Below are 26372 nucleotides of genomic sequence, written 5' to 3'. Positions count from 1 at the left end.
AATTTACTACAGAATTTAAAAAGAATTGAACGATTTAATACGAACTATATTTGTTCATAATGTGTGGTTAGGCATGCATGTAAACAATTTCGTACACAGCACAGGTGCAACGTGGATGTTTCCAATGAATGAATCTAGATCTATGTCTATGTGTATGTGCATAGCCAGGCAGGCAGCTGACAAGTACAGTGTACAAAAGTCAGAGCTGAAGTGAATTTACACAGGTGGCACCAAGGAAAAGGACCAAAAATGGGGTTGCTTGAGAAGATTAAAGAAAATTGGTTTCTGATGGGGATCATTGTTGTCATCCTTGCTGCCAGAGCAGAGCCATCCATCGGGCAGAAAGGCGGTAAGTCAGTACGACTGTGTTCTAGAAAGTCTACATCTAAAATTCTAAATAACCTAAACTTGATTTCCACTGATTATTTATAGTAATAACTATCAAAAAGTTACAGTCTACTTCATTTATTTACAGTATTAATTTTCATTGTTGAATGAATGGGGGAAAAAACCCTGGGAAAGTAGGCCTACATATTTTGTGTAAACGGCTGAGAAGCATAAACAGATAAGTAATAACTAATCTAGACTATATGTTTCAGATGAAAGGAATTCAATGTGAAAGTGCACCAGTTCCTTAATATTCATATCAAATTTGTCGCTTGCATGCAGATCAATGTATTTATTTTTACACAACCTAATTCATTTTCACCTTCTCTCTTGCATTTCAGGTCCTCTTATTCCAGAGATAACAGTCAAGTACCTGGCAGTGTCCATCATTTTTTTCAACAGTGGTCTTTCTCTTAAAACAGAGGTTAGTTGTCACCATTTCCAACTCTTCCCATCCCTTTCCATTTCAATATTGTAAAATGAAAAAGCCCACTGCATTGAACATGGTGATAAACTGTGTAAAAAGAAAAGGAAAGATTCTGTAGCACCAACAGGAATTGGCACAGGCATCGAGTCTTTTACATTTGTTGTATAGTATCTTACATACATTACATTAGAACACACAGTAACATAAAGATCAGTGAGTAAACATGTATAGGCACCATTTATTCCCTCCCCCCCCCCCCCCCCCACCAAATACACCAAATACACATCTCCATTATATTCATTATAGTTTTTGCACTGTAGTGGAATCACTGTCTCATAACACTTTGGATTTTCATGTTTTCCTTCCCTTTTTTTATTTTTGCTTTGGTTGTATTTGATAACTTATCATCTTGTGATTCCGCGTTACAGGACCTCAAGAGTGCTTTACTTCATGTCAAACTACACTGCTTTGTTCAGCTCTTCACACTAACGTTTGTTCCGTGCTTCGTTTGGGTTCTTATTAAATTTCTATCAGCAACAGACATTGATGGCTGGCTTCTAAAGGGGTAAGTTCAAAATATCACATGATTTGCCTCCCTTATTCTTAACCCCCCCCCCCCCCCCCCCCCCCCCCAAAAAAAAGAAAATTGTCCCTGTGCACTTTGGAAGAAGAAAAAAATCAAAGAGAAAATAGGTTTCAGACTTTTCAGAGTTCCTTATATCGGGTTAACATTTTGAATGAATGTGTTTTAAGGACAGATTTTAACTTATCTGTAGTATTAACAAGGACAAAATTACTTTAAAAATTTCGGGGGCTACTTTTCAAGCTTGCTTGCATGAAAATAACACTCTTTAATTTGTTTTGCATTGAACTCTATTCAAAATTTGGGGGCTATTTTAAGACTTTCAGGGGCTCTTTTGGGCATTTCGGGGGCTAACCTGAAAAAAATTACACAGGGGCTCGGGGCGAATTAGCCCCCAAAATAGAGTTCAATGCCAAACAAATTAAAGAGTGTTATTTTCATGCAAGCAAGCTTGAAAAGTAGCCCCCCAAATTTTTATAGTAATTTTTTCCCTGTGTATTAATGTGTCTCATAGAGTCAGGGAGGGTATTTCACAAAACTGGGGCAGCATGGGCGAATGACATTTGCCATGTAATTTATATGTATAATCATTTATTGCTATTTTTCATCATTGCAACCGTTGCAGGAGAATAATAATTATGACAGGATACTGATATTTCTCAACTCGTTGACGCTTTGATTCCCCATTTTCCATAGACTTCAGCCCATAGTATCTCAGGCTAAAGATATACAGGGGAACAAGTAACTTGTACCAGTAACTAATTCATTTAGAAATTCTAAAATATAGCAATTGATAAATCTATTTCATTTTGGGGAAACCTTCACCTCAGAAGAACACTAACTTATTTACTAGTATGCAATTTGCGTTCTGGCAATTGTAGTACAAAGGATATAGCAGGTGAATGAAATACTTCATCACAACACATACCTGGGAAGGAAACATCCATAAATTTGAATACATTTACTTAAAAAACGACTTCACATACACCATGTTATCAAGAAAATGGCGATACCCATGTCATGCTGAGAAACTGAAAATTATTCGCCTTGTATGCCTCTCTCATACACATTGCCATCTTGTAGATTAATGGGCAAGAATATAATAAATCTCTCAGAATGAATAAAGTTATTTCTTGGTTTGAGGTTTCCTTTAATGACTGAATGTTCAAAAGATAACACTGCAGATAACAGGAAGACATGTTTATCTTGTAGAGATAAATGCAACCCATTTTATTGTATTCAGTAACCTGTGCCATATTTTAAAGAAATGTTTGAACATTGTAGACTTAGACCCTATTCATGATAATTTGATGTAATAAATCGCAAGTCCTCTGTCAAGTTTGCACTCCCTTATCTCTTATGTACACAGTTGTGATTGGTGTATATTGCAAATAAGTTATGATTATTTGAAGTTGTTTATAAGATGGGGCTCAGATGACTCATATTGACTATAAAAAAGGTTAGTTTTATTTAGGGGAACCTATAATCTACAAGCTAAGCTTTTGAATAGGTTCCTCACATTTCACCCTGTATAACCTACTATTCAATACAATTAATGTTGACGTCTTTACAAAGAATTGATTATATAATGTGATACTTTTAGTATATTTCATAAATTCATATTATTTTCTAATTTTGTCAATTATGTGAATTCTATTTTGTGAAATGTGAAACAAAATAAACTTGAAACTTGAAACTTGACTAGTAACCTGTTAAACACTAAAGAAAATTATAATGGTTGAAAGAAAAAATTGGCAAAGGAATGCACCTAATGAAGATTCTATAAATACATCCTTATGGATGTTGATACCATTCACCCAGTCAGCCAATTACTTTATATCCTCTGGAACTTACCATCTTATTGGGTCAAATACAGAACAGTTATCCAGCATCTTCCAAACCATTGGTAAACTGCATTTTGTAATGTCTCTGTTAAATGCACTGTAAAAGTAGTTAAATATTCTACTTCTTACTTTAAAGTGTTTACAGATCATCTTATTTAATGTCAATGGAGATAGACCACACACCCACCCATCAATACACAATTTTGGTGAGTCAATAAAAGAGACTGCAAAAGTGCAAACAAATTGTCTCACTTCTGAGTTTCCTTATCAAATCTGGAGGGAACAAGCATACATTTTAACAGATCAGGGTTAAGTTAAATGAAAGATTGAATGAGCATTTTAAATAGAAATTGAAAAGGAAAATTTACATGTACTCCTTGATTTAGGAGCTATGATCTAGAAAATCAGAGCATCTGCAGACTAATTAGAGATGTGTTTTTCAATTAGCTTGAAAAAGGACATTCAATATGAAGTTATGAACTATTTTAGGGTCAAATTGTATTTTATTTCATTTTTGTTAAACCTATAAATGTTACAAAATCACATAATGCAAATCTAAAATATTTGAGTTTAGTATAGTATCTCCTTTAGTCATTGGGTGTTAAGTGCCCATAGCATCCCAGTATGACCCGACCTGTAGTTGGGCACTTGGGCTACCAAAGGCACACACACCATTCAAAGAATTCCTATCTCATTCATGATGTATACCACAAGCAGTGCAACTACAGAGTTTAACTCATTATGTATTATATTTTGGAGCAAGCCCCATAAGCACCTACATATAACTGGCAGATACAACACTATACCAGACATTGTTATTACTAGTCACTTTTAGTAGGTGTAACCTACACCTGGGTTGAGTGTGGCAAAGGTGGATTTGCATGTAGGTATTCAGGTTTTTCAAATAGTGGTAATAATTACAGTGCTTATATAGCGCCTAACACTTACTTTGTCAGAAGTCTCTAAGCGCTCTACAATAATGCAGCATAATTACCCTGGCTTTAGCAGTGCAGCTGTTACGCGCGCTGCGTTTCAAGGAATAAATTCCTACCAGGTACCCATTTACTTCACCTGGATGGAGTGTGGCAAATGTAGATCAATGTCTTGCCAAAGGACATTAGTGCAGCGGCGGGACTCGAACCGCGGACCTTGTGATCGGCAGTCCGGCGACGTATCCACTCGACCACAACACCTCTACTGATTTATTTATTAGTTGAGAGGGTTACAAGTTCATATCCTTGCTTAGACAAAGCATTTTATGTACAATTGACTTTTTCTTTCCATGTGTAATAAATGGACAGCTGGTAGGATTCATTCTTTGAAATTAGTGCTGTAACATCACGGATATCTCCAATTCCGTTTAACCGCCTGTCAAAACCGGACGGTTTTCGGTTAAACGATTTTTTTTTTTTTTTTTAAATTAAAAAAAAAAAAAAAAAAAAAAAAAAAAAAAAAAAAAAATCATTTTTTTTTTTTGTTTCTTTTTTGGCCGTGTGAAAAAGCAGGAAGGTGATTTAACTGAAGGCACCGATTTGTGCTTGTGAACTAGTCACAAATAATAGTAACAATGTCGTTTTAGAATAATGTGTAAGATCATTAAAGTAAATTAAAAACAGTAGAGGACCTAGGATAGAACCTTGTGGTACACCATGTGTTAAACTTGGATGAATATATATTGAGATCTATTACAAAGATTACTTTCAAACCAAGATGACAGACAAATTGGAGTGTTGTTCTAGTTTCCAAGTGGTAAGTCATCACACCGATTACTGAGCTGGGAGACATTGCCAGGCTTAGTGCCAGGTGGAGGGGCATAAATCGAAACTTTAAAAAAAAAATAAAAAAAAAAAAAAAAACGGGAAAACGAAACCGTCCAATTGAAAACGGAATCCGCCATGGGTGGTCGGATACCGGACGGTTAAACGTTTGACTACAGCACTATTTGAAATGCTATGAATATGCATCTTAATCGCCTATTTTTGTGCCATTTTGTCATTGAAAACTGCACTATTAGGGGAAATCACCCTGCCAAAGGTTAGCTAAGGTTTCTAAAAATTTGACGACTAGAGTCATTGGTCGACGTCTTTTGATTATTAAAAAATATTATTGCTGTCTTAGTGTCTTATAATTGGTCCCTCACATATCATCTAGGCCTCTAAGGACATCAACTGTATATCGTTCCTCCCTCCTTCCTATTCTCCAATCCTTTCTTTTCTTTCCCTTTTTCATCCCCTCCCATTGAGCCACTATTGCTCTTCTCCTTTGACCCCCCTCTCCCTCTTTTTCTCTCACTTTGCAACTAAAAATATCTAAAGACCTTTCTGTTCATACTTCCTTGTATAACTGACTTTATTTGTAAGCCAAGATTTATGATTGAGAGGGCAGTTGGTCAGCTTGGCTGAAATAAGGACATTCCAGAAGGGAATGGTTTGAAAGGACAGATAAAGCATGTGACAGAATGATAGGTGGCGTAGCCGGCGTGAGCAGCACAAAGCCCGCTAGGATATGGATGGGTACGGAATGATCCACACGTTCAATACCCAGGGGCGATATTTTGGTCTCATTTATTATTTCACTCACAAAATACCTGCCCATTACCCTGATAATGATGGTAGGGAGGTGTGAACGGCAGCCATATGTGAGAAGATGAGGATGAAAGAGAAAGAAGAAAGAAGGAGTAAATCAGGATAGACTACTGGAGAAGGTAGAAAGAGATGACTTGGAATAGGGAGGAAAAGCTCAGGATGAGGGGAATTGGATTTAAACAGAGAGAGTGAGAGAGAGAGAGAGAGAGAGAGAGAGAGAGGGTGAAGGGTGGGGGAGGAGAGAGAAAGAGAGAGAAAGAAAAGAAGAAAGAAAGAAAGAAAGGAAGAGGAAGAAGTCAAGAGGATGCATCATGAAAGAGGAGCTAAATAGAGAAAATAATACAATAGGGGGAATTATAAAATTATATATTAGAAGGAAAAAGTTTTGACAAAGTTGAAAATTATGAATAAAAAAAATGTGATTGAGACAAAGTAATATATGAGATGACTGAAAGAGGGTATAAAAAGAGAAAAGAGGTAAGGAGCAGAGGAAAATATTTTTGAATATAGAAAAAGAAACAGGAGCAGAAAAGTAGTAGAGAGAAAGAAAGAAATAAGTGGGTGAGATACTGAGAGAGACACGGAGGGAGAGAGAGAGAGAGAGAGAGAAAAAAAATCAAGTTACAAATGAAAGTGGTGAAGCAAAGAAGGACATGGTATTGGCAAAATCATAAACACCTCAATAAAAAGGAATAAAAAAAAATTGGAAATATATATTCATAGGGGGAAAGGTTGTGGATGAGATATGAATCTTAAAAAGAAGACACTTTGGTACATCAGGATGCAGGGCGATGGGCCATAAATGGACAAGATTAATTGTAGTGTGAGAGACTCATACCTTATTAATACTAATGAAGTTAAAACTGCATGGCTCGATGCACTGAATTGCAGTTACCAGAAATGGGACAACTTCATTTACAAGTGCTCTACAAATAGACGGGTGGACAAATTTCTCGGCAATCAGAGGAGGAAAATACAAAAAAGAAGAAAAAAGTTAAATGGAAAGGCATCAATCATATTTTGTAACTCTTTCTATGTTTCTCCTATTGTTTTGATCTCTAAGGCAATCCACAGTCTCATTTTTTCCCTCCAAATATGTTCTAAATTTGAAATTAGGAAACATGAATTCTGGTAGATTTGTATTCTGCATTTGTGGAGATACCTATATTTGAAAGACATTTTAACACCTCCAATTGCATATATATTTCAAAATCAGACAGCTTCAGGCATCATTAATTGCAAATTTGTTGGGGGATTTATGTAACTATTTCACTCATTTCGCTTTTATGTGTAATTATTAAAGTTCAGAAAAATTAAAGTGAACGATACTTTTCATTTACGTCTTATGTAGAACATGATCCCAAATATTTTTGAAAAATTATCTCAAGGGCAATACCAACCAATACCCTATTTTTCAGTCCCATAGAAGTCATGTTCGGAATACCTAATATGCAACTTTTCTCACACTTCAATAGGTGACATACAAGGCTATTTAGATTGCCTTTTGTTGATATGTCAACAGTAGTTGCTATGATGTTGTAGGAACATGGAAGATATTTACACATTTTTTTACATTGATTACTCGTCTTTATACCATACATGTATATATGAAATTGTAACAAATATGTTCTATGCCAGTAGGATTTAAATTAAATCTCTCAAAATCCCCCCATTTTTTGTTGTATTTATTTATTTATTTCTTTATTTATTTATTTATTTATTTATTTATTCATATATTTATGGCTACAAATGTTGAAGTTCAAATGCAAATAAAAATGTAAAGTGAAACGGAACAGTCAGACAATGATATAAATGATATACACAATGAATATTATTGATATAAATATATTGGATAATATGGTGTGGCATAGAGTACTTTTGAATGTGGACTGCTCTTCATTTTCATTTACTTGTAGCTATTCTGTAGAAAACTTAGTGAACATACCTGTAAATCTGTGAAGGAATTGGGAATTTGTCAATACAAAAAACAATACCAGCAAAATGTTACACTTGCTGGTATTTTCTAACTTCACAATAACTGCAGGTACCAGTACAAGTATTTTAGCAAGAAAATATATCTTAGCTCGCTTATATCCATGAGATTACAGACTATCCTATCCTATTTGTGACAGATGCATGTTCAATAAATGACTTCTCTGACCTAAAAAATAATCAGCTTGTGTGTTATAAATTTTCTAACAGGTTTGTTTTTACGGTAAAATGGCAGAATTGTTGACAGGTCTAGTTCTCGACAACTATTCTCGGAATGATATACAATAAACATGGGAATGTGGCTATGATATTTATGTGTTGAGTGTTCTACACAACAGAAATGGTGTTTATAACATTTTGATTATACACATCAGCACTCCAGATTCAAAGATGCAATAAAAACCTTTGTTTTCTGCCTGCTTGCACTATGAAATCACATCCCAAGTCTCTGCAATATTCAAGCAAGTAATCAGTTAAAAGTGAGAACAGACAGAACAAATCTGAACTTCATCAATTATTATCGACATTCTATTATACACTTGACTACATATAAAATTCCTATTGATCTCTACCACTTTGCTGCCCATGAAAAATAGATTAGAAAATCACTTTATGTGAAGCACTAAGAGAATCCAGCCTGCATTGTACTTATCAAAATATGAATTTTCCATGAAGTTGAGTAAAAATACCCAGACTCAAAAAATGATGAAAGCTGGGAAGAGAGTGGAACAAGGTGGTCTTGCATAATAAATGATAGACGATGAAACCGATTGTTTGTCTCCATTCATGTTTCAGACTGGATTGAGTAGTATGGAAGGCCAACAGGTAGCGTAGTAGAGATAGAATCCAATTAATTTAGCTGTGATGGGGAATTCATTTGTTCTTTTTGTAAGCATTGAAGTGGAGGGGATTTGTTGTGGGGACCCATTAATTTCCACATTTGAAAGAGCCTGTGAGTACTTTTGGTAATGAACAGAATTTATAATGAGGCTCGGGTTGGGATGAGAGCTTGGTTAGTTTGGTTGTCTTTGGATGCAGTCCCTTCTTCTTCAATTTATACTATCTATTCCCTCTTATCCATCTATCTGTCAATCAATCTCTCCATGTCTTAGATATCTCTGTCTTTCTATCTATTTATATTCTCCTTTCTCTATCACTGTTGTCTTCTCTTTCTTTCAATGCCTCTATCATTGTCACTTTCTCCCTTTTTCCTCTTTAGCTTTAAATCAAATCTTTGATTTCTTTTCCATCATGTATTCCATCCTTCAGAACATATGTTTACCAACGTTAGGGTCTTTAAAAATTATAACTTTGTAATGTATTTTATATTTTAACATTTATTCAGTTTTTGTGCATTCATAATAATAATAATGAATGAAAAATGGAAATAAACATGACATCGATTAAAAACAAATACCCTCAATATATACTTGTTCACTTTGTTCATTCCCCCAAACTGAAAGGGCAATGTTTTTTCTCTGTACATCATTTTATTTATTTATTTTTTAATTTAATTTGTTTCATTTTTTCTATAGATAATTAGTAAAGATCATTTACATTGTTTTTAATGAAACTGTGTATTGCAATAAGTGATGAAGGAGGAAGAGAGCAGGCGGTTTTCCTTGATGTCTTAAAATATGCAACCTTCACGCACCAAGAGATAAATGATTCATCAAAATTAAATTGATGTGTTTTATGTTAAAAGACTATTTTAGTAAATGATATTTGTGTTTAGCAGTTTAACTCATTTTTATATTTCCTAATGGCTTCAGTGATGACTGTGAGCTATTAAAAAAAAAATTCTATTTAAAGCAGTATTATAGATTCATATTAGGCATGTTTTCATGCATGGTGTCTAATTGAGCTTCTCTAAAGTAAGAAAGAAAATTGGATTCCTACATTTGAGTAGCATTGAGGAGGGCGGGCGGGAGGGGAGAGATTGAAGTGAATGTAAAAAAGACAAGCACGAAGAGACACAGGGTTTTTTATTGAGTAAACAAGAAAGAACAATAAATTGTTTAAAAGGGTAACAGAAAATAAGAGAAATCAAAGGTGAAGAGGGAAAGATAAACAAGGGTTTGACCTTAGATAAAAAAAATAGTCCTTGAAAGAAGACTCGAAGCTCAAAGTAATAAGACTTAAAGAGAGGGTAAGATTTTAATAACACTCAAAACCAACCAAATTTCAATTGCAGGCCTTTGTAGCTGTGATGCAGTCAAATATTTCTACCTTTTATCTGTCTTGAAAAAAGTTTACTAGACTAAAACTTGGGCTCAATGTTCGAGAAGAAATATGAATCAAAAGTGCAAAAGTACATGACTAACCATGTTTTGTATTTGATTGATTGATTGATTGGCAGGTTACAGGTAGTAGGATGCATGCCACCACCGGTATCATCAGCTGTCATCCTTACTAAGGCTGTAGGAGGAAATGAGGTGAGTCAATGAATACTAACATTGATCAGTGGAAGAAGAGTAGGCATGACAGGTGGTGGTGGTGGTAGTGGTGCTAGTTTGTGAGGTCCACTTACCTTTTTCACCACTGGGTGGAAAATTCATCACAATGGCGCTCATTTAAGAGAAATAAAGGACCACTAGTGTTTTCTTTTTCTGGCCTGTTGATGGTGATGATGATGATGATGATGATGATGATGGTGGTGGTGATGATGGTAATAATGATACTGTAAGCGCTTTGATGGTTAAGTAGTAAAGGTGCTTTATTATTTACAGTCGTGAATGAAGTGGTGGAGGAGGAGGAGAGGAGGAATAGGAGGAGCCATAAATTTACATTTTAGTTCAATTCAATTCAATACATTAAAATTGAGAAGCCATGTTCTTTGACCATTTATGAACTTCATCTGTTATAGTTGCAGTATCTTTATCCTATAACAACACAAAACCACAGAGAATGACACTCAGCGCCAGCTAGTTTGCAATTACTTTCATACAATTTGGCATTCAAAGGAATCTTTTGATATCTTTGTTGATATAAGATTACCTGTTTCTCTGATCCTGGTTCATTTATATTCCCCCTCAAAAACCAAATAAAATAACTTAACATACAAGAGAAAGAAAGAAAAAGAAAAAAATCTGTAGAGTTTTTTTCCCCTTCATGCTGTTATGTTTAAAATAAGATATATAATTGAGCAATGAGTGGTTTTAGACAATTTTCAACATGAAATTTAAACAAATACAATTTAACCTTTGTAGTTCATTGAATTAAACATATTTCTGAGAAGAAAAAACACATTTTTAATAACATAGTACAAAACACAAAAAGTATAGATAAAATCACAAAATTATGCATTTGTTAAAAAGCTTTTTAGTTTTAAATCCATGAGAAAAATTATGTGAAATACAACAAATGATTTTTAGACAAGAGTTTCTCAGAATCGAGGCACTGTCTGAAATGTAATTGCCTTTTATTTTTGTAATTTATGGGTATCCTTTGAAAGGATATTACCCAATGACATGATTTGAAATAAATGACTTCCCAATATCAATAAACAAAGTGCATGGTGTAAGAGGCTCCATCATCGTCTCATTTAAGCTGCATTGGAGGAGAGAATACTCCGCAGGTCCCTCAAGACTTGGGCTGGCATGAGGATATAATTAACCAGAATCTATTAACCACCCTAACCCATGAAACTTTGATGCCTCTGGTAAATACATTTATTGAAGGCTAGCTTCACAGACCATTGTTGTACTTAGGCTATCAGTTACACCAACTGAAGCTAGCAAAAGAATTGAATTCAGGCATTCATGGGTAACTTTAGAAGGGTGCCCTAGAGTTAGATTCAAAGAAGCAACATGAAGAGGACTTCAAGTGGTATCTCTAGGATACAATGGGATGGTTAGGAGTTGTGGAAGATGAAGCAATTTCAGTGACTGGCTTCATGTTTCAATTGATATAATCCAGCCTTGCCATGAAATATGGACACGCTTGATGTCGGAGCATGTTTGCCGCTTTTGATGGCTGAAATATGCATGGGGGGACCCCGTCACGCTTGCTTGGGTCTAGAGTAGCGACAAGAAGAGAGACTCTTCCGCTCTTCACGCTTGGTAGGTGCTAGATGTAGTTAGGCCGCTACTGCAGGCACTGCGCTGCCACGGCACAGCCCTGCCAAAGTAGCCTCTCATCCATCAGAAGAAAAAATGTGCCCTGAAGATGGAGAGAGAGAGATAGAGAAAGATACGGATGGAAGAAGATGGAGAAGTTGTAGAATGATAGAAGATTGATAGACTGGATGGGTTATTAAAAGGTGAAATAAAGGAATTGAAAAATTCTGAGGAAGGTTAGAAAATAAGCTTGAAAGTTTTTGTATTCAGCAACTCATCGAAGGGCATGAAAAATAAAATCAAATGGAGTTGAATTCATGATGTTTACACTGTTTTACAGATGTATTTATAATTTGACACATGAAACATTTGAAGAGAAAGAAATGTATGTGAGATAGGGAAAGGTAGAACATTGAAATGGAAGAAAATATGTGATTTTGGGCATAATGCAAAATAGCAATGGGAAGAGGACAAGGGTGGAGGAATATGGAACATAAGGAGACCAGGAAAGATGCTGAAAGTGAAGGATATGGAGAAAGAGAGGGAAAGAGAGAGAGAGAGAGAGAGAAGGAGAGAGAGTGTCAGACAGTGAGGAATAGAAGAGGGGAAAGGGAGAGAAATGGAAAGAGAGAGAGAGAATAGGAGATGGAGGGTGGTGGGATGTCAATTGAGTCCTGGGGTGTTTTAACACCTCATCAAATCAACCATCCACATACACATTTTGATTCATTGTCCAGTGACCGCAAGAAAGGCTCAACCCTAACATTGTCAAAAATCCTCTCTCTGCCATCACTCTAAATGACAATATAATAGGTCAGTTTTTACAATTCTTGCTGAAAGTAGAAAATATGACAGTATACATTTAAAAATGTTCCTTGTGTTTCTTTGTTGGAATTGCATGTATGGTTTACAGTATCGTTATTATTGCTCTCATTTTATTGATATCATCCATATTTCTTAATTTCACAGGCAGCAGCTATTTTCAATTCAGCATTTGGCAGTTTCCTGGTAAGTTCAAATAAACAATTATTATATTTTGTCAGTTATCCCGCAAGAAGGCAGTTTCTGCCATTGCCAATACATATCTGCCACTGCCTTCCTGCAGGCAGCCAATGATTAATGGCCTCCAAATCATTGTCTGGACCCCTTTAGATTTCTGTTCAGTTTTTGCTACCTCCTTCCTCTTTTTCTTGACATGACTTGCATGTCCCTTTGCCATTTATCTCAGCCTGTCAAAGATCTTTGTATGTTGCTATCTCTCTTGTCTATTCCTCATTCATTAAATTATTTTGCTTTTTGATTATGCTCATATTTTGCAATCCATGTCAAGCTTTTTGCTTTCATGACCTCCAGGTGTCTTGTCCTTTACCCTTGACCTTGAAATCTCTTGTCCTTAACCTGACCATGACCTTCAATTCTCTTGATCTTATGTTCTCTTGATAGTTTATCATCTTCAACTTTCAATGACCTTCACCTTGATCTTCAACTTTCTTGACCTTTAACTTCTTCAACGACCTTCAAACTCAATGATCTTCATTGATTCCACTTTGATGACCTTTGTATGCAGGTGCACGTAGTGGCCTCTCTATCCTATGGCCTTTCTGAAGAGGTTCTGTTTTGATCTGCCTATTCCATGCTGGTTTCTTGACATGTGGTGTGCTCATCTTCTTTTAGCCCTCGGTCTTCCTCCCTCGCTGTCCATCGGGAGCAACTAGCATCCATATTTGATGCCCCCTTCATCTATCTTGCATGTGGATTGGGGGCTCAGCGGCACCCTTGTCACTGTAGCTTCATTACATGCCGATAAGCACGACTTAAACGCAAGACGGTGTCAATGTCACAAGTGGGACCCTTGTACTTTAAGTAGATCGTTTTAGGTTCTCTCTCCTTTTACTCTCTTGCTTTTATTCTCTTATCTCTCATATACTTCTATCTTTCTCTATGACAAACTTTCATTATTTTGTTTTTCTTTACTTTTTTTTCAGGCACTCTGTGATCTGTGATTCTTTTATTTCTCTTTTCCTTATTTCTTTATTTTCAATTTTTGTTTTACCTGTGTGTCTTTGCCTATTTTCCCTCTTTGCTCTCCTTTCTAAGTTCTGATAATGTTTTCAATGACTGTTTAACAACATTTTTCTCCTATATATCTTGGAACTATATCTTGAATGTGAGCTCTTTTTCAGATTCATTTATCAAAGTATAACTGAAATTGTTAAACTTCTTTTGTGACTTTTGCTATTTCTACTACTTTTTCAACAACTTCCAATGATGTACCTGGTAATAGTGTCCTTGTTATTTACTCTAATTCAAGACATTCTTTTCATTCTATTTTTTTAATGCTGGTTGGTGATGACTTCTATTAGACCTTTGCAGCTGTTTGTTTTTCAACCCCAACCTTTTCTTTCCCCCTCTGTCTCTCCCCTTTGTCTATGGTTTTATGCTTTATCTTTCTTTCCTTTCGGCATCTTCGTCTGATTTGATGCGATCGCCAGTGGCTCCCAATTTCAGCAAGGCCCTCTTGGGGTTAGAGTGAGAGTTAAGTGCCTGCATGAAGTCTTTTAGGGGCATCTCACCATTCAAATGGCACATAGTGAAGCTTAACCCTTTGCAAGCCAAACACCCATGTGGCCATTGTATTCTACATGTTGTTTCTAGGATGTTTGTGTGAGAAATCATTTAAAGTTTAAAAAAAGGAGATTGTTCTCACAGAGTTATAAAGCACCTACAAAATACCCCGAAAGAAAGCTTTGTATCATGACCCATTTTACACCAAAAAAAGATTACATGAAAGTTCTTTAAATGGCAATGTTGATATGTCAGTTGTCATTTTTCTTATCTTGATTTGTATTACAGGGCATCATTGTAACTCCTCTCTTACTGCTTGTTTTTGTAAGTATCATTAATTTATTTTCATATAATTTGATAGTTCAATAATTCTGATGGATTGAATATTCATTATATGGCTTTAGACACATTAATTAGTTTACAATTCCACATTTTCAAAACATCTGGAATTGTCCTTTAATATTTAACTAAATAACATTTGATGATAATTGAAGTTTTTACTTGTTCATTGTTATGTATGTTTGAACTTGTTTTTGAAATCATAAAGAAATGACTTGTATATTTTTGTTTATGGAAGGTAATAAGTGATTCTGTTTGGTCTATTGGAAGAGATTTCATTCATTGACTGGGAAAATATTGTTTCAAATATTGATGTCTGTTTGAACTTTGAAATGCCATACATAAATAAATAGTTCATACTGGCAGTATGGGCATAATTGCAAGGCAGCAGGTTGTATTCTTAAAAAGGATTTTTTTCTTCCTTATCCTTTGCAAGGTGCTGTTTTATTGTTGAAACAGTAACAACAACAACTAAAAACGACTTCTGTTTAAGACCGATCTTGCGAGGTTATGTTTTTTCATGAGGGTGTTTTCTGTCCCTTCTTTCTCCCATGTCCCGTCACCCTTCAAATCTGCGTACAGTCCCTATGGCCAAACGCGCTGACTTATATATGACATCATCAAAGTTACATGCCGAATTCATGAAAGTTTCACCAGCCCTGGTGTGAAGCCGCTGCTGTTGGCAGACCAGATTACCCTGCCTTCAGTCAGAGAACCGATTTACTCTCATTCTCAACTTCACCTCCTTGTGTAGCTTCTCCTATGTTTGTTCTAGAGGGGGCAAAGGATTGAAAAAGGGCTAAGAAAGCTCCAGATTATTGATGAAGGTTAATAACTTGACTGAATATTTCATCCCTACTACAGAGCGTATGTGAGAAACACAGATTGTTTGATGCGCATTAATTCACAGATTTTCCGTTGACCTAAATCACGAGGCACTTCTACATATTGTGTGGTTTCATAAGCTGAAGCGCATTTGATTTATCAGCAACTGAGACATCATATTTTGCCATGTGTCATGAAATTTTAATTGCCAGTAGTCATGTGACCTCGTTGGGTATAGAACTGCCATGTTTAAAAAAGACCCACTGACCGCTTTCAATTGATTTGTTCTGAGCAAATTCATGAATACCAAAATTAACAGGTATTTGAGATGCAAGTGTGTCCCATGATTATTGATATGTTTGCATTATTAAAGAGCGCGGATTGATGTTAGATTGTTAAAAGACACGTTCAGCACAATGGATTGCAATGATGAAAGATAATGGGTCGTGATATGTATCACTATCTATTGAATATTATTGATATGCAGGTGGCATGATTCAATTAATGTAAATGTTTAATAATGCAATCTTTAATACCACAAATGGAAATCAAACATACATGAAGAAAAGAAATGTAGCATGTAGAGCATGTAGTGAAGCTAGTCAGACAATCAAGTTTTTGTCTTCTAACGATTCTGTGAATTGCCCTACATGTGATGTAGATGATTGTTTTGAAAATGTAAATTTGATCAACTTAATTCCTGAATTTTAGGTGTCTGTAATGAGCTGATTGGTGCAAACCTCCCTATGAATATTAAATGAGTGTTTCCCTCGAGTGTAGTTTCATCCATTAGAAATGGCATTATTCATGTTTTATGACCTACAATTGATTATGAACATGACATAACTCAGCTCCATCGCTTTCTGATTGATAGTGAATTCCTCATCATTTTAATAAGTTCTTTTTTTTTCACAAATTATGAAAATGATATTTTGAGAAGTGATAAAAGGGGATAAATAAAAAATCAATCGGAAGATTGAAGCTCAGATTTAGTGGTGTTACATAATTCAGGAAGTCTTGATTGTTTTAGTTTTATGGTTTGTTTGTTTTTTGTTTTTGTATATTACAATTTGATCTATTGATGAAGTAGGAATTTAACATAGAAATCATAGATAACAATTTAGCTGTCGGAAGTGTCCAATAGTTGAAAAGACATGGGGTTTATTTTGGTGTTCAGTTCATAAGCATTGATCTTACGATAATAAATTTCTTTCCATTATTTTTTTTATCACAGATGGGATCATCGTCATCGGTGCCTTTTAGTTCTATACTAAGTCAGCTTTCAATGACTGTAGTAGTGCCTGTCATAGCTGGTCAGGTAAGTCTTCTTTTAAGTATCTCTACCTTCTACTTAAGAATCAATTGTAAGCTGCAGAAAGGGTAAATAGTAGGAGCAAAAGATAGATACATGAAGATTTCCTTCATTTGAGCTTATTAAGAGACAGTTAGAATTATTAGAATATAACTTTCATGAAATGCTTCCAATTTTGATTTTAAAACTTTGAAACATGAGTTCTCTGTAAAATGTATGAATGAAGTCTTGCTTCCCTTTTACAGGTTTACAATCATGATTCTTTACTCAGTAAATCAATGAAACATTAACTACTTTTAAAACCAATAATGGAGATTCTGTAGAATATGCCCAGGTTTTACTAAAAGAAGGAAAAAAGGTTGCCATTGCTGTATGGCAGCACAGTGTTATAGTGGTCCATTCTCTTGACTCTCAATCAAAAGGTTAAGGGTTCAAATCTCTGCTCGGTGCGTACATCTTTAGACCAGGCATTTTATCTGTACCTAGCTCTCTTCACCCAAGTGTTGGATGAGTACCTGGCAAGATTTATTCTTTAAAATGAAGGGTACTCTAACAATACTGCTTAAGCTAAAGCTAGAGTTCTGATTTCCAAACTACTTTGTAAGAACAGACAGACCATATATAACAATAATTGGGCCTTCTTTACCCAGGGTAGCCACATCAGTATTAAAGCCTGTTTGCACTAGTTTGGCTGGGAGGGATTAGACCTCCCTGCATGGTCACTGACAGGTGGTTATCTCATCAAATCAGCTCGCAATTAACATAAGAAAAAGGGGACCATGGGGGACCAATGGTCACCGATTAGGCATTGTTTGCTATATAGAGGGTGCAAGTAGCTATAAGTAGTGCAGTGGGGATTTAACACTGCTCTTCCTGTGGGCCCTGCAATCATTATTACCCCTAGTATTGCCATTACCCATCAGAAACACATGGGTAGAGTGGGACAAATGTAGGCAAAAACACCACGTCCAAGGATGTAAGCACTGAGCAAGCACCAAACCCAGAGATCTTGAGTGCCAAGAGCCCACCACAGTGAGCTTCCACATATGAAAATGTGAAATGCGCAATCAAAAGAGTAGAACATTCATATTATTTTTGTTTATGTTTCTAACCTCAGATTGTACGACAGTTCATCAAGGAATGGTTAGAGAGGACCAAGCCTCCATTCGGTCAGATGGGCAAAGGAGTTCTACTACTCATCATCTTCTGTACATTCTGTGATACCTTCTCAAACCCTTCACTCCAAATCAACCATTACAGCCTCATTGCAATAGGGGTTGTAGGTGAGTTGTTCTTCTTGGAAACAAAGATACTGGCCCTATATAAATATCCATATTATTATTATTATCATTATAAGGAGCATATATGAAAATATCAGCATGATTTAAAACATTTTAGTTAACAAATCAGTACCGTATGTGAGGGAAAAATAAATTTTTCAGAAATATTTTTTTCCTGTAACAATATAAACAAACTCTTTTAACAGAGGAGACAGTATTCTCCATGTTGTAGCAACCCTTGTAATGAATGTGTTTTGATACGGTTGGATTTATCTTTTACATTCACTTAACATTCACTCCTAGACACCTTGGCCCGAATTCACAAAGGAGGTTTGTCGACAAACCTTGGTTTTCGTGTTTCAACACGTTTTTTCAAACCAGGTTTGTTAAAAACACGTCAAAAAGCGTCATATGACGTACATAAACCTTGGTTTGTCGACAAACCTCCTTTGTGAATTCGGGCCCTTAAGTATCAATATATGACAAATGATGCCATACAAATGACCCTATTCTTTTGACTGAATATGATATATAGAGGATCTGAAAGTTTCATTTGTGTTCTCTGTTTAACAGTTCTAACAATATTTGTCACTTTCTTCCTACATTCTGATTGATGTCTTTCTATCTTCCATTCATTCAGTGTTAATGTTGCAGATGTTTTTACTTCTCCTGACATTCCTTGCTTCACAACTATCCTTCTTTGGCTTCAGCCCGGCCGACACTGTAGCAATCATGTTCTGTTCAACGCATAAATCATTAACCCTCGGTAAGTGATTTGCATCTAGCAACCTATTGCATTTAACATGAGGGTCGTGAGCACTGCAGACTAACCACTGCTCCTTCTTAATCCTATTCCTATCTCCATGTACAAGAGATAGTCCCTAGGTGGCGCTATGTCACCAGGTGTCATGTGCTCGATGTCGAGCGGTTTAAAATTGCAGGAGAGGGAATTCTAGCGCATCACTGAGTCTTGTGTTTAGGGAGATGAACGCTGTTTGGAAGCGTTGGGAACATAATATGACTGAGGCTCAGTTAAGGCCAGGTAATAGCGATCCCTCTATTCATGAATTAGGGATTTTGTAAAGAAATGTTTGGAAGTTGGAAGGCTGTGAAATTCAATGCCCAACAGGTATTTTAATACCTGGTACATGCAGTCGGATGCTAGCTCTGTAAAACGTGTTTTACAATAAATGTTACAATAAATAAGTATGAGGATATCACCTCTCACTGTTACTATAAAAATACTTGTCAATTACATATGGAAAAAACTGTTTTTATAAATTAGCAATTATCTTGTCTCACACACGTCTTATTTATTTTCAAATGTATCATGCTGAGTACTTGAATATCAGCCAAAATGTAAATTTTACTTGGACAGAAATATTCTATTAGTTGCTTTGAATTCACTGTATGTTTGGTGAGAGAGATTGAATATTATTCTGTTCGTGCTGAATTTTGCTGTGGTATCACTGAAATTTAGGATTTAAGAGTTACATATAATAACGACAACAACAACTAAGTTTTATTTAAGGCAATCATTATCACTGTAAATACTACTGAACTTGAGCATGTGTTAGTTGTCTGTAGTTTTTCTATGGTTTATGTTTTCTGGGTATGAGGAGCACTTTTTGCTTCTCAAAACAACAAATACCCTTCATATATTCATAGCCAGACTTTAAACAAATGTTCACTGCCTAATGTTTTCTAATGTTTTAAGTATGTGAAAATTGATTTGTCCTGATTTACATTTCTTGAGAATGTGAAATATTATAGCTTACACCTAAAAGTATTCATAAAGGTCCCTAATTCACCTTTCATTCTTAAGTTATGGAAAACACAAAAAATATTAAATTTACAATTTTACAATTTACAATTTACATTTAATTATATTATTTGTTAACTATACTTTTAGTTTGTTTTTTCCATTGACTATCATATTATATATTTGTATGTTGAATTCCTTTGGAAGTGCAATTAATTTTAATAACTTACAAGTGCTTGAGCATATCTAAAGATGGATAAGTGTGCTTTTTGAATATTGTCATGTATAATTATTATTCTAAGTCAAATTTTCTTTTGTTTCCTGTGTCTCAGGTATACCCATGTTGAAGATAGTATTTGCTGGTTATGATCACCTCTCCCTCATCTCCATCCCTCTCCTAGTCTACCACCCCACCCAGATCCTCTTGGGCGGGGTACTGGTAGAGTATGTTAGGAATTGGATGCTGACAGCTCAAAAAACAAGGTAAGATAAAACCACCAGGTTGAGTTAAATATGAGTTAATATGTGTGCGGTGTGGGCAATAGAGGGCTTTCTAATTCATTGGGGGAAAAATGGTTTTGTGATGAAAAGGGGGTTTTTTGATGAAAAGAGTTTATTGAATTTGGTTATGGGATTGCATAGTAGTGAAGTCATAGATCAGGATTTTCAGTTATCTTTAGGTAAAGTCAGATTCTATAATTCAATGTTTTACAATATAAGTGAAACTATTTAGATCTGGAATGATTTTGTAGTGTAATTACACTACAACATCATTCCAGTTTTGATCTTACAAATCTATGCAAGTCACCTGAAAAATTAAGAAATGAAAGAACTAAAGATTAGAGAGTCTTTAGTCTTTACCCTTAACTTCATGACTAATTGATCATTTTAACACAATAGGCAGGCAGATGCTGGTCACGATGTTTAAGACACCTGTCTTTTTTTTTTTTGAAGTGGGGATTACAAAGAGGCTGAATTTCTCTTCTATCATATCTTTGTCTAGCCGGCTATTTAGATTATTCTTAGCAATCTGACTTCAAATTCTATTACTTTATTTCTAGTTCCTACTAGAAATCCAATATTGGGTTGTGTTTTTGTTTTGGAAAACTGTGCACTGACTATCTATCTTGTCTTTACCATGAACTAACATGCACAAATAATAATATGATTTGCAGGGTCCTTAGGGAGAACAGTATTAATACTGATGAGGCTACCTTTGGTAAACGACATATTATGATATTAATCATGCAGCAAATATTGGAAATGTGTGAACATTCAAAAGTTTCATCCTGTTTATAACTGGATGCACTGAACACCTGCAAACATCTTCTGAATAAAGAGCACAACGAATTCATATAAAATGCTGTAAATTTTATTGGATTTGGTTTGAATATAATATACTGTAGGGAAATTGCTCCTTGTGCTATAGCAACTGTTTGGAAACTCTAGTTACTATATTTGGAGCCTCTGACTTGAGAATTTTTAATTTTTTCGTTAGGGTTATCATATATTATTCCTTTGATATGTCATTCAATGTTCAAATGGGTTAATGAAAATGTCTTTCTGACGAATCTGGAGGAAAATGCAATAAATCCAATGTAAAACCTTAAAAGAATGACACAAACTGACTTTTGTATATCCTGCTATCCAATATTAGCATCAAAGAATGACACATTGCACTATATGGTTTATATCTTTTCTTTGCTACATCTAATTGCAAATAATATTAAAACACAACGAAGCAGAACATATTCTTCTAAATGGTCCATCCTACTCTTTCTGAAGTTTCTTATATTCTTTCTAACAGAAAGATGGCCGAACTGGATCTTCTGGTGCTTCGATTATTAACACCTTGAAAAGTTTTTTTAGAAACCAAGAAAAAACTCCAATCAAATGATGCAAGATACATGTATGTAGCTGAAGAATTGAAATGAAATTTAAAAAGTTAACCTCATCCATTGACATGAATTGATGATCAGAAAACTGCATTTTTTTCTCATACAGACCATCCAAAACTGCAAACCGAAAAGTGATAAATGAAATTGTTTTGTACAAAGAACTTTGAAATGCCCAAAAGCAGGGTGTGAATTGATAGTTTGTGTGATGTGTTTGTCATTCGCTGCACCTCAACCTGTTTTATCTAACTACTCCTTTGTTGCTCTCATGTATTTCTTTTTCAGTAGGAGCCAAACAACTGTTTAACATTCATTCATTCCATTCTGGCTACAAGTGTTTCTGATTCTAACCTCTTTTGGGGTAGGTTTATTTTATATTATTTGATTTATTTGTCTCTTTCTTGCTTCATTTTATTTCCTCTTTTTTCACTTAACATTCACAGTGGGTGATAAATGCTTCAATGTGCTTTCTGTAACGGCACTTTTATCACTTTTTATTCTTGTCAACAACTGCATAAGTTTGCACAAAAACATAGCAAAAGCTGCCCAATTTGTTTCATTTAAAAAAAAAAGTTTATTGAAATGTATATTTGGGTAGACCATAGCATGGTTTGTCTTTTCCTTTTCACTCAATTTATTTACATTTTGTCTCAAAGCCCATATACACATGAAGCAGTAAGACCACCTCTGAAAATTTAAAATAAAAAAGCATTTTGCATGTATATTATTTTCTCAATCTTAGAAGAGCAAGGTACATGTTGTATATTTTGTACCCCCCCCCCCAACACCATTGCCTAAAATTGCCATTCATTTACACTTACATTGAATTTTATATTTCCACATAGCTATTTTTTAAAGGTGTTTAACAGTTTCATGTCTGACTGGGTTTTCATTTATTTATTATTCTTAATGATTTCATTGTATTGATACTGATTGGTACTGTATGGAATGTTTCTCAGGTGGTATTTGTTTCATTTCACATTTTTGCAAACAGGATATTTGCAAAATACATGTATATTGATTTGATTTGATGTATGGTGAATGCTCCAAGATGTTGTCAGACATTAAGCATGTACAATGTATATCATTTATGTTTCTAGTAAATTGGCATACAAATTTGTTAGTTTTGTTAATTTGTATGTTTCATTTGTTTTATCACTGTGATGACTTGCATTGCATTCTTGAAAGTTATTAAGCAAACAAATGATTTTTCCTCCATTGAAATCATACATCATTTTTTGCAACAACAAGCAGTTTCAGGACATTTATTCATTTTTTTGCAGTCAAATTTGAAAGCTTGTCTGAAAATACAGGAATAGAAAAAACTTCTCTGACTTTGTTTTTCCTAGTCTTAAATGATTACTCATCATCACAATTTCACATTCAAATTGAAGAATAAACTATTCAAAACATTATATGGATTCAAAAGCATTCATTGAAGTTTTCACCTTGTAGTATGAGTTGTTTCATCTCATATTTTGGTGTGTCCCATTTAAAAATGATAAATTAGAAGAAGATATATATATATGTAACATTGCAAGATAACCTTATTACCACAGGGAACAGATCTTCCATGTGGTTTATCTAATATTAGTATTGCTGTTGAAGCACAATGTTAGCTTTAAAAATTGTCCAAAATTTATTCTGTACAATAAACACTTGTATCCAATAAAATCCCTATTAGTTTAGGGTATTTGGCATGTTTCTAGTCAAGACTTAAGTTATTCCTTCAGTGTAATAAAACAGTTGTTAGGAAAGTATACAAATTATAAGCCTTTCATTTATCACATTTTCCAGGAATAAAGAAGGAGGAGGTCTCAGTAGCATTACCTCAACAGAAGCTTAAACCACACCCAGGACCAGGATCCAGACTAAATAGAACAGGAACTAAAGATGGAGGAGGTCTAAGTAGTGTTTCATCATCAGATGGTCCAACCACGAATAGACCAGGATCTAGACCAAATAGAACGGGAACTAAAGTTGGAGGAGGTCTAAGTAGTGTTTCATCATCAGATGGTCCAACCACAAATAGACCAGGATCTAGACCAAATAGACCAGGAACTGAAGATGGAGGAAGTCTTAGTATGAAAGCAGGACCAGTAATTTACTGTTATTTCTGACTGTGAAAATTACCATTCAAGATTGCATTTATGTGTGTGCTGAAGGACTATCAGGCTGAAACATGAACATTCATATTCCTTTGACTTTCTATCTCTTGACATACTGAAAAGCAGAAAAAACTTTCACCAACTATAAATGAAAACCATTTCTGTGGCAAGAATCTCTGGCAAATTGCAAAATAATAGTGTTATGTCTACTGCAGTTCAATTATTGTCTCACACAATTCCAAGCGTGTACATTGTTCTGATTTTTTCACCTTCTGCAATAGACCTACCACCATAACTAGATTTCTTGTAGTTCTTGGGACCATTTCAAGATTCCATTTTAAAAGTGTTTTTATTTTTTAGTCATAGTTGAATAGAATTGGCCATTTCTACCCAATCAAATTCTACCTCAACTGTGTAGATGTGTAGATTATGTTGTTCAATTCTGGAGAGAGATTTGTGTATTTAAAAAAAATGTATATCGCCTTGAGTAAGTTATTAGATAAGTGCGCTTTTTAAGTAGTATTATTATTATTGTAGACTTCCTCAGATAATATCGTCTGTTGAGAGACAGAAGGAAACTAAGCTATCTTCTCACCAAGAAGTAAAACCCTTCCTGCTCTCAACAGGTAATATTTACTTTATAGAATTCTTTTGTTGGTGTCATATTTAGTAAGAAGTAGATATGAAGAGAGTTGTATGATAACTGTTTATTCTCTATAATTCATAAGTTATCATTCCTATGGCAGATTTCACATGAATCTTGTTTTATTTTGTATTTCTAAGTGATGTCGGGATATGAATTGCAGGATAAGTTTGCAATGTGCCAACACTGACCACATAGACCAGTCTGTATGAAATGATTACAATGCTCTTCTTCACGAAAATAAAATCACTTTTGTCTGTAATGTTTTTACTTTTAAGTCATTTGAATTGATATTTTCATGAAACTTTCTTTTTGAATGGTATGGGGTATGAAGACAAGGAACTCTATGTGGAAGTGGAAAACTTATGGAAATAAGAAGTATATAGTGTCTTATTTTTCTAAATGTGCAAGATATCTTATGTGCATTAATTCCTGCAATGTATTTTAATATTGTATCTCTTATACACAGTATGGTGATATGGGGCAAGGATGATGGTTTACTTTAGAATCAATGGAAGAGACAATCTGATTATGTTCTTTTATATATATTATGAGCTCATTGACAAAGACAGCACTGCACACTGATTACCTGTATTTTTAAATAATACTCAATTTGGTGGAATATTGCATTAACTGTTGTTATTATTCTTAAAATTTACATACATGAAGAGAACACAACAATTATGGACATTGATGGAGTGTCTGATCAGTTACAATAAAGAATGGTTTATCATCTATTTCTCTTCTAATGCAGTTTCCAGATTGCTTTCAAGTGAGACATTATAAATGACTGCTCTGGGACTTTCAAAGTTTAACTTGTGAACAATCTAGTCTTGTAAAGAATGTTGATATTAGAGAGACATAATGCTGATATGAATGAATGTACATAAACAAGTGGTGTTTGCAAGCAACAGAAATATAGGAATATTCACACACATTAAAGAGATTGAGTAAATTAAACTTTGAGAATATCCTAAGTGCTACACTACCCTCTGTCAACGATTCTGTACATTATCCATCTGCTGATGTCTTCTATTTCTGATAATTCTAACTACCGGTATCGATGCTCTAGATACGATTGGAATTCTTTCATTCTTGCAATATTGCATTCTCACATTCCAGTCTGGCTATGAGTTGTATTGCTGAATGTGAAACCTCTTCTGTTTGATCTTGGTTACTCGTAATTATACCACTCTCTCTCTCTCTCTCTCTCTCTCTCTCTCTCTCTCTCTCTCTCTCTCTCTCTCTCTCTCTCTCTCTCTCTCTCTCTCTCTATTTCTCTCTCTCTCTCTCTCTCTCTCTCTCTCTCTCTTCTCTCTCTCTCTCTCTCTCTCTCTCTCTCTTTCTCTCTCTCTATCTATCTCTCTATATATATATATATATCTATCTCTCTCTCTCTCTCTCTCTCTCTCTCTCTCTCTCTCTCTCTCTCTTTCTCTCTCTCTATCTATCTCTCTATATATATATATATATCTATCTCTCTCTCTCTCTCTCTCTCTCTCTCTCTCTCTCTTTCTCTCTCTCTATCTATCTCTCTATATATATATATATATCTATCTCTCTCTCTCTCTCTCTCTCTCTTTCTCTCTCTCTATCTATCTCTCTATATATATATATATATCTATCTCTCTCTCTCTCTCTCTCTCTCTCTCTCTCTCTTTCTCTCTCTCTATCTATCTCTCTATATATATATATATATCTATCTCTCTCTCTCTCTCTCTCTCTCTCTCTCTCTCTCTCTTGTCTCTTTCTGTCATATCTTTCTTT

General features: G+C 34.9%; 1 protein-coding gene across 5 annotated transcripts; it reads left to right on the top strand.

Moving 5' to 3' along the window:
• Positions 1 to 43: 43 nt before the first annotated feature.
• LOC581539 (sodium/bile acid cotransporter 7-B) lies at positions 44 to 25414 on the top strand. 5 transcript variants are annotated; one of them, XR_004063339.1, is made up of 12 exons: positions 46 to 349; positions 729 to 811; positions 1243 to 1379; positions 10178 to 10253; positions 12846 to 12884; positions 14730 to 14765; positions 16840 to 16923; positions 18035 to 18200; positions 18838 to 18963; positions 20292 to 20442; positions 22143 to 22215; positions 23652 to 25414. XR_004063339.1 is itself a non-coding variant. In XM_011685761.2 (11 exons), exons 1-11 carry the CDS (start codon positions 250 to 252, stop codon positions 22159 to 22161), a joined length of 1017 nt encoding a protein of 338 aa, XP_011684063.1. In that variant the 5' UTR covers positions 44 to 249; the 3' UTR covers positions 22162 to 22216. The 5 variants fall into 5 exon arrangements, 3 of the variants coding, with proteins under 3 accessions (XP_011684063.1, XP_786622.3, XP_030836205.1); XR_004063338.1 differs by having other exon boundaries at positions 49 to 349; positions 22140 to 22215; XM_011685761.2 differs by lacking the exon at positions 23652 to 25414 and having other exon boundaries at positions 44 to 349; positions 22143 to 22216.
• Positions 25415 to 26372: the final 958 nt, after the last annotated feature.

The sequence above is a fragment of the Strongylocentrotus purpuratus genome, unplaced genomic scaffold (genome assembly GCF_000002235.5).
Source record: "Strongylocentrotus purpuratus isolate Spur 01 unplaced genomic scaffold, Spur_5.0 spur5_scaffold_11, whole genome shotgun sequence".
Lineage (NCBI taxonomy): Eukaryota > Metazoa > Echinodermata > Echinoidea > Camarodonta > Strongylocentrotidae > Strongylocentrotus > Strongylocentrotus purpuratus.
This window is presented reverse-complemented; position numbering and strand designations above follow the sequence as displayed.

What these genes read in the sequence shown, in the direction of transcription:
- LOC581539 (XM_030980345.1), top strand. Translation starts at nt 250, where the DNA reads ATGGGGTTGCTTGAGAAGATTAAAGAAAATTGGTTTCTGATGGGGATC. An exon ending in AGGCTGTAGGAGGAAATGAG is followed by an intron (nt 10,254 to 12,845) that starts GTGAGTCAATGA and finishes TTAATTTCACAG; the next exon opens with GCAGCAGCTATTTTCAATTC. An exon ending in CTCTCTTACTGCTTGTTTTT is followed by an intron (nt 14,766 to 16,839) that starts GTAAGTATCATT and finishes TTTTTATCACAG; the next exon opens with ATGGGATCATCGTCATCGGT.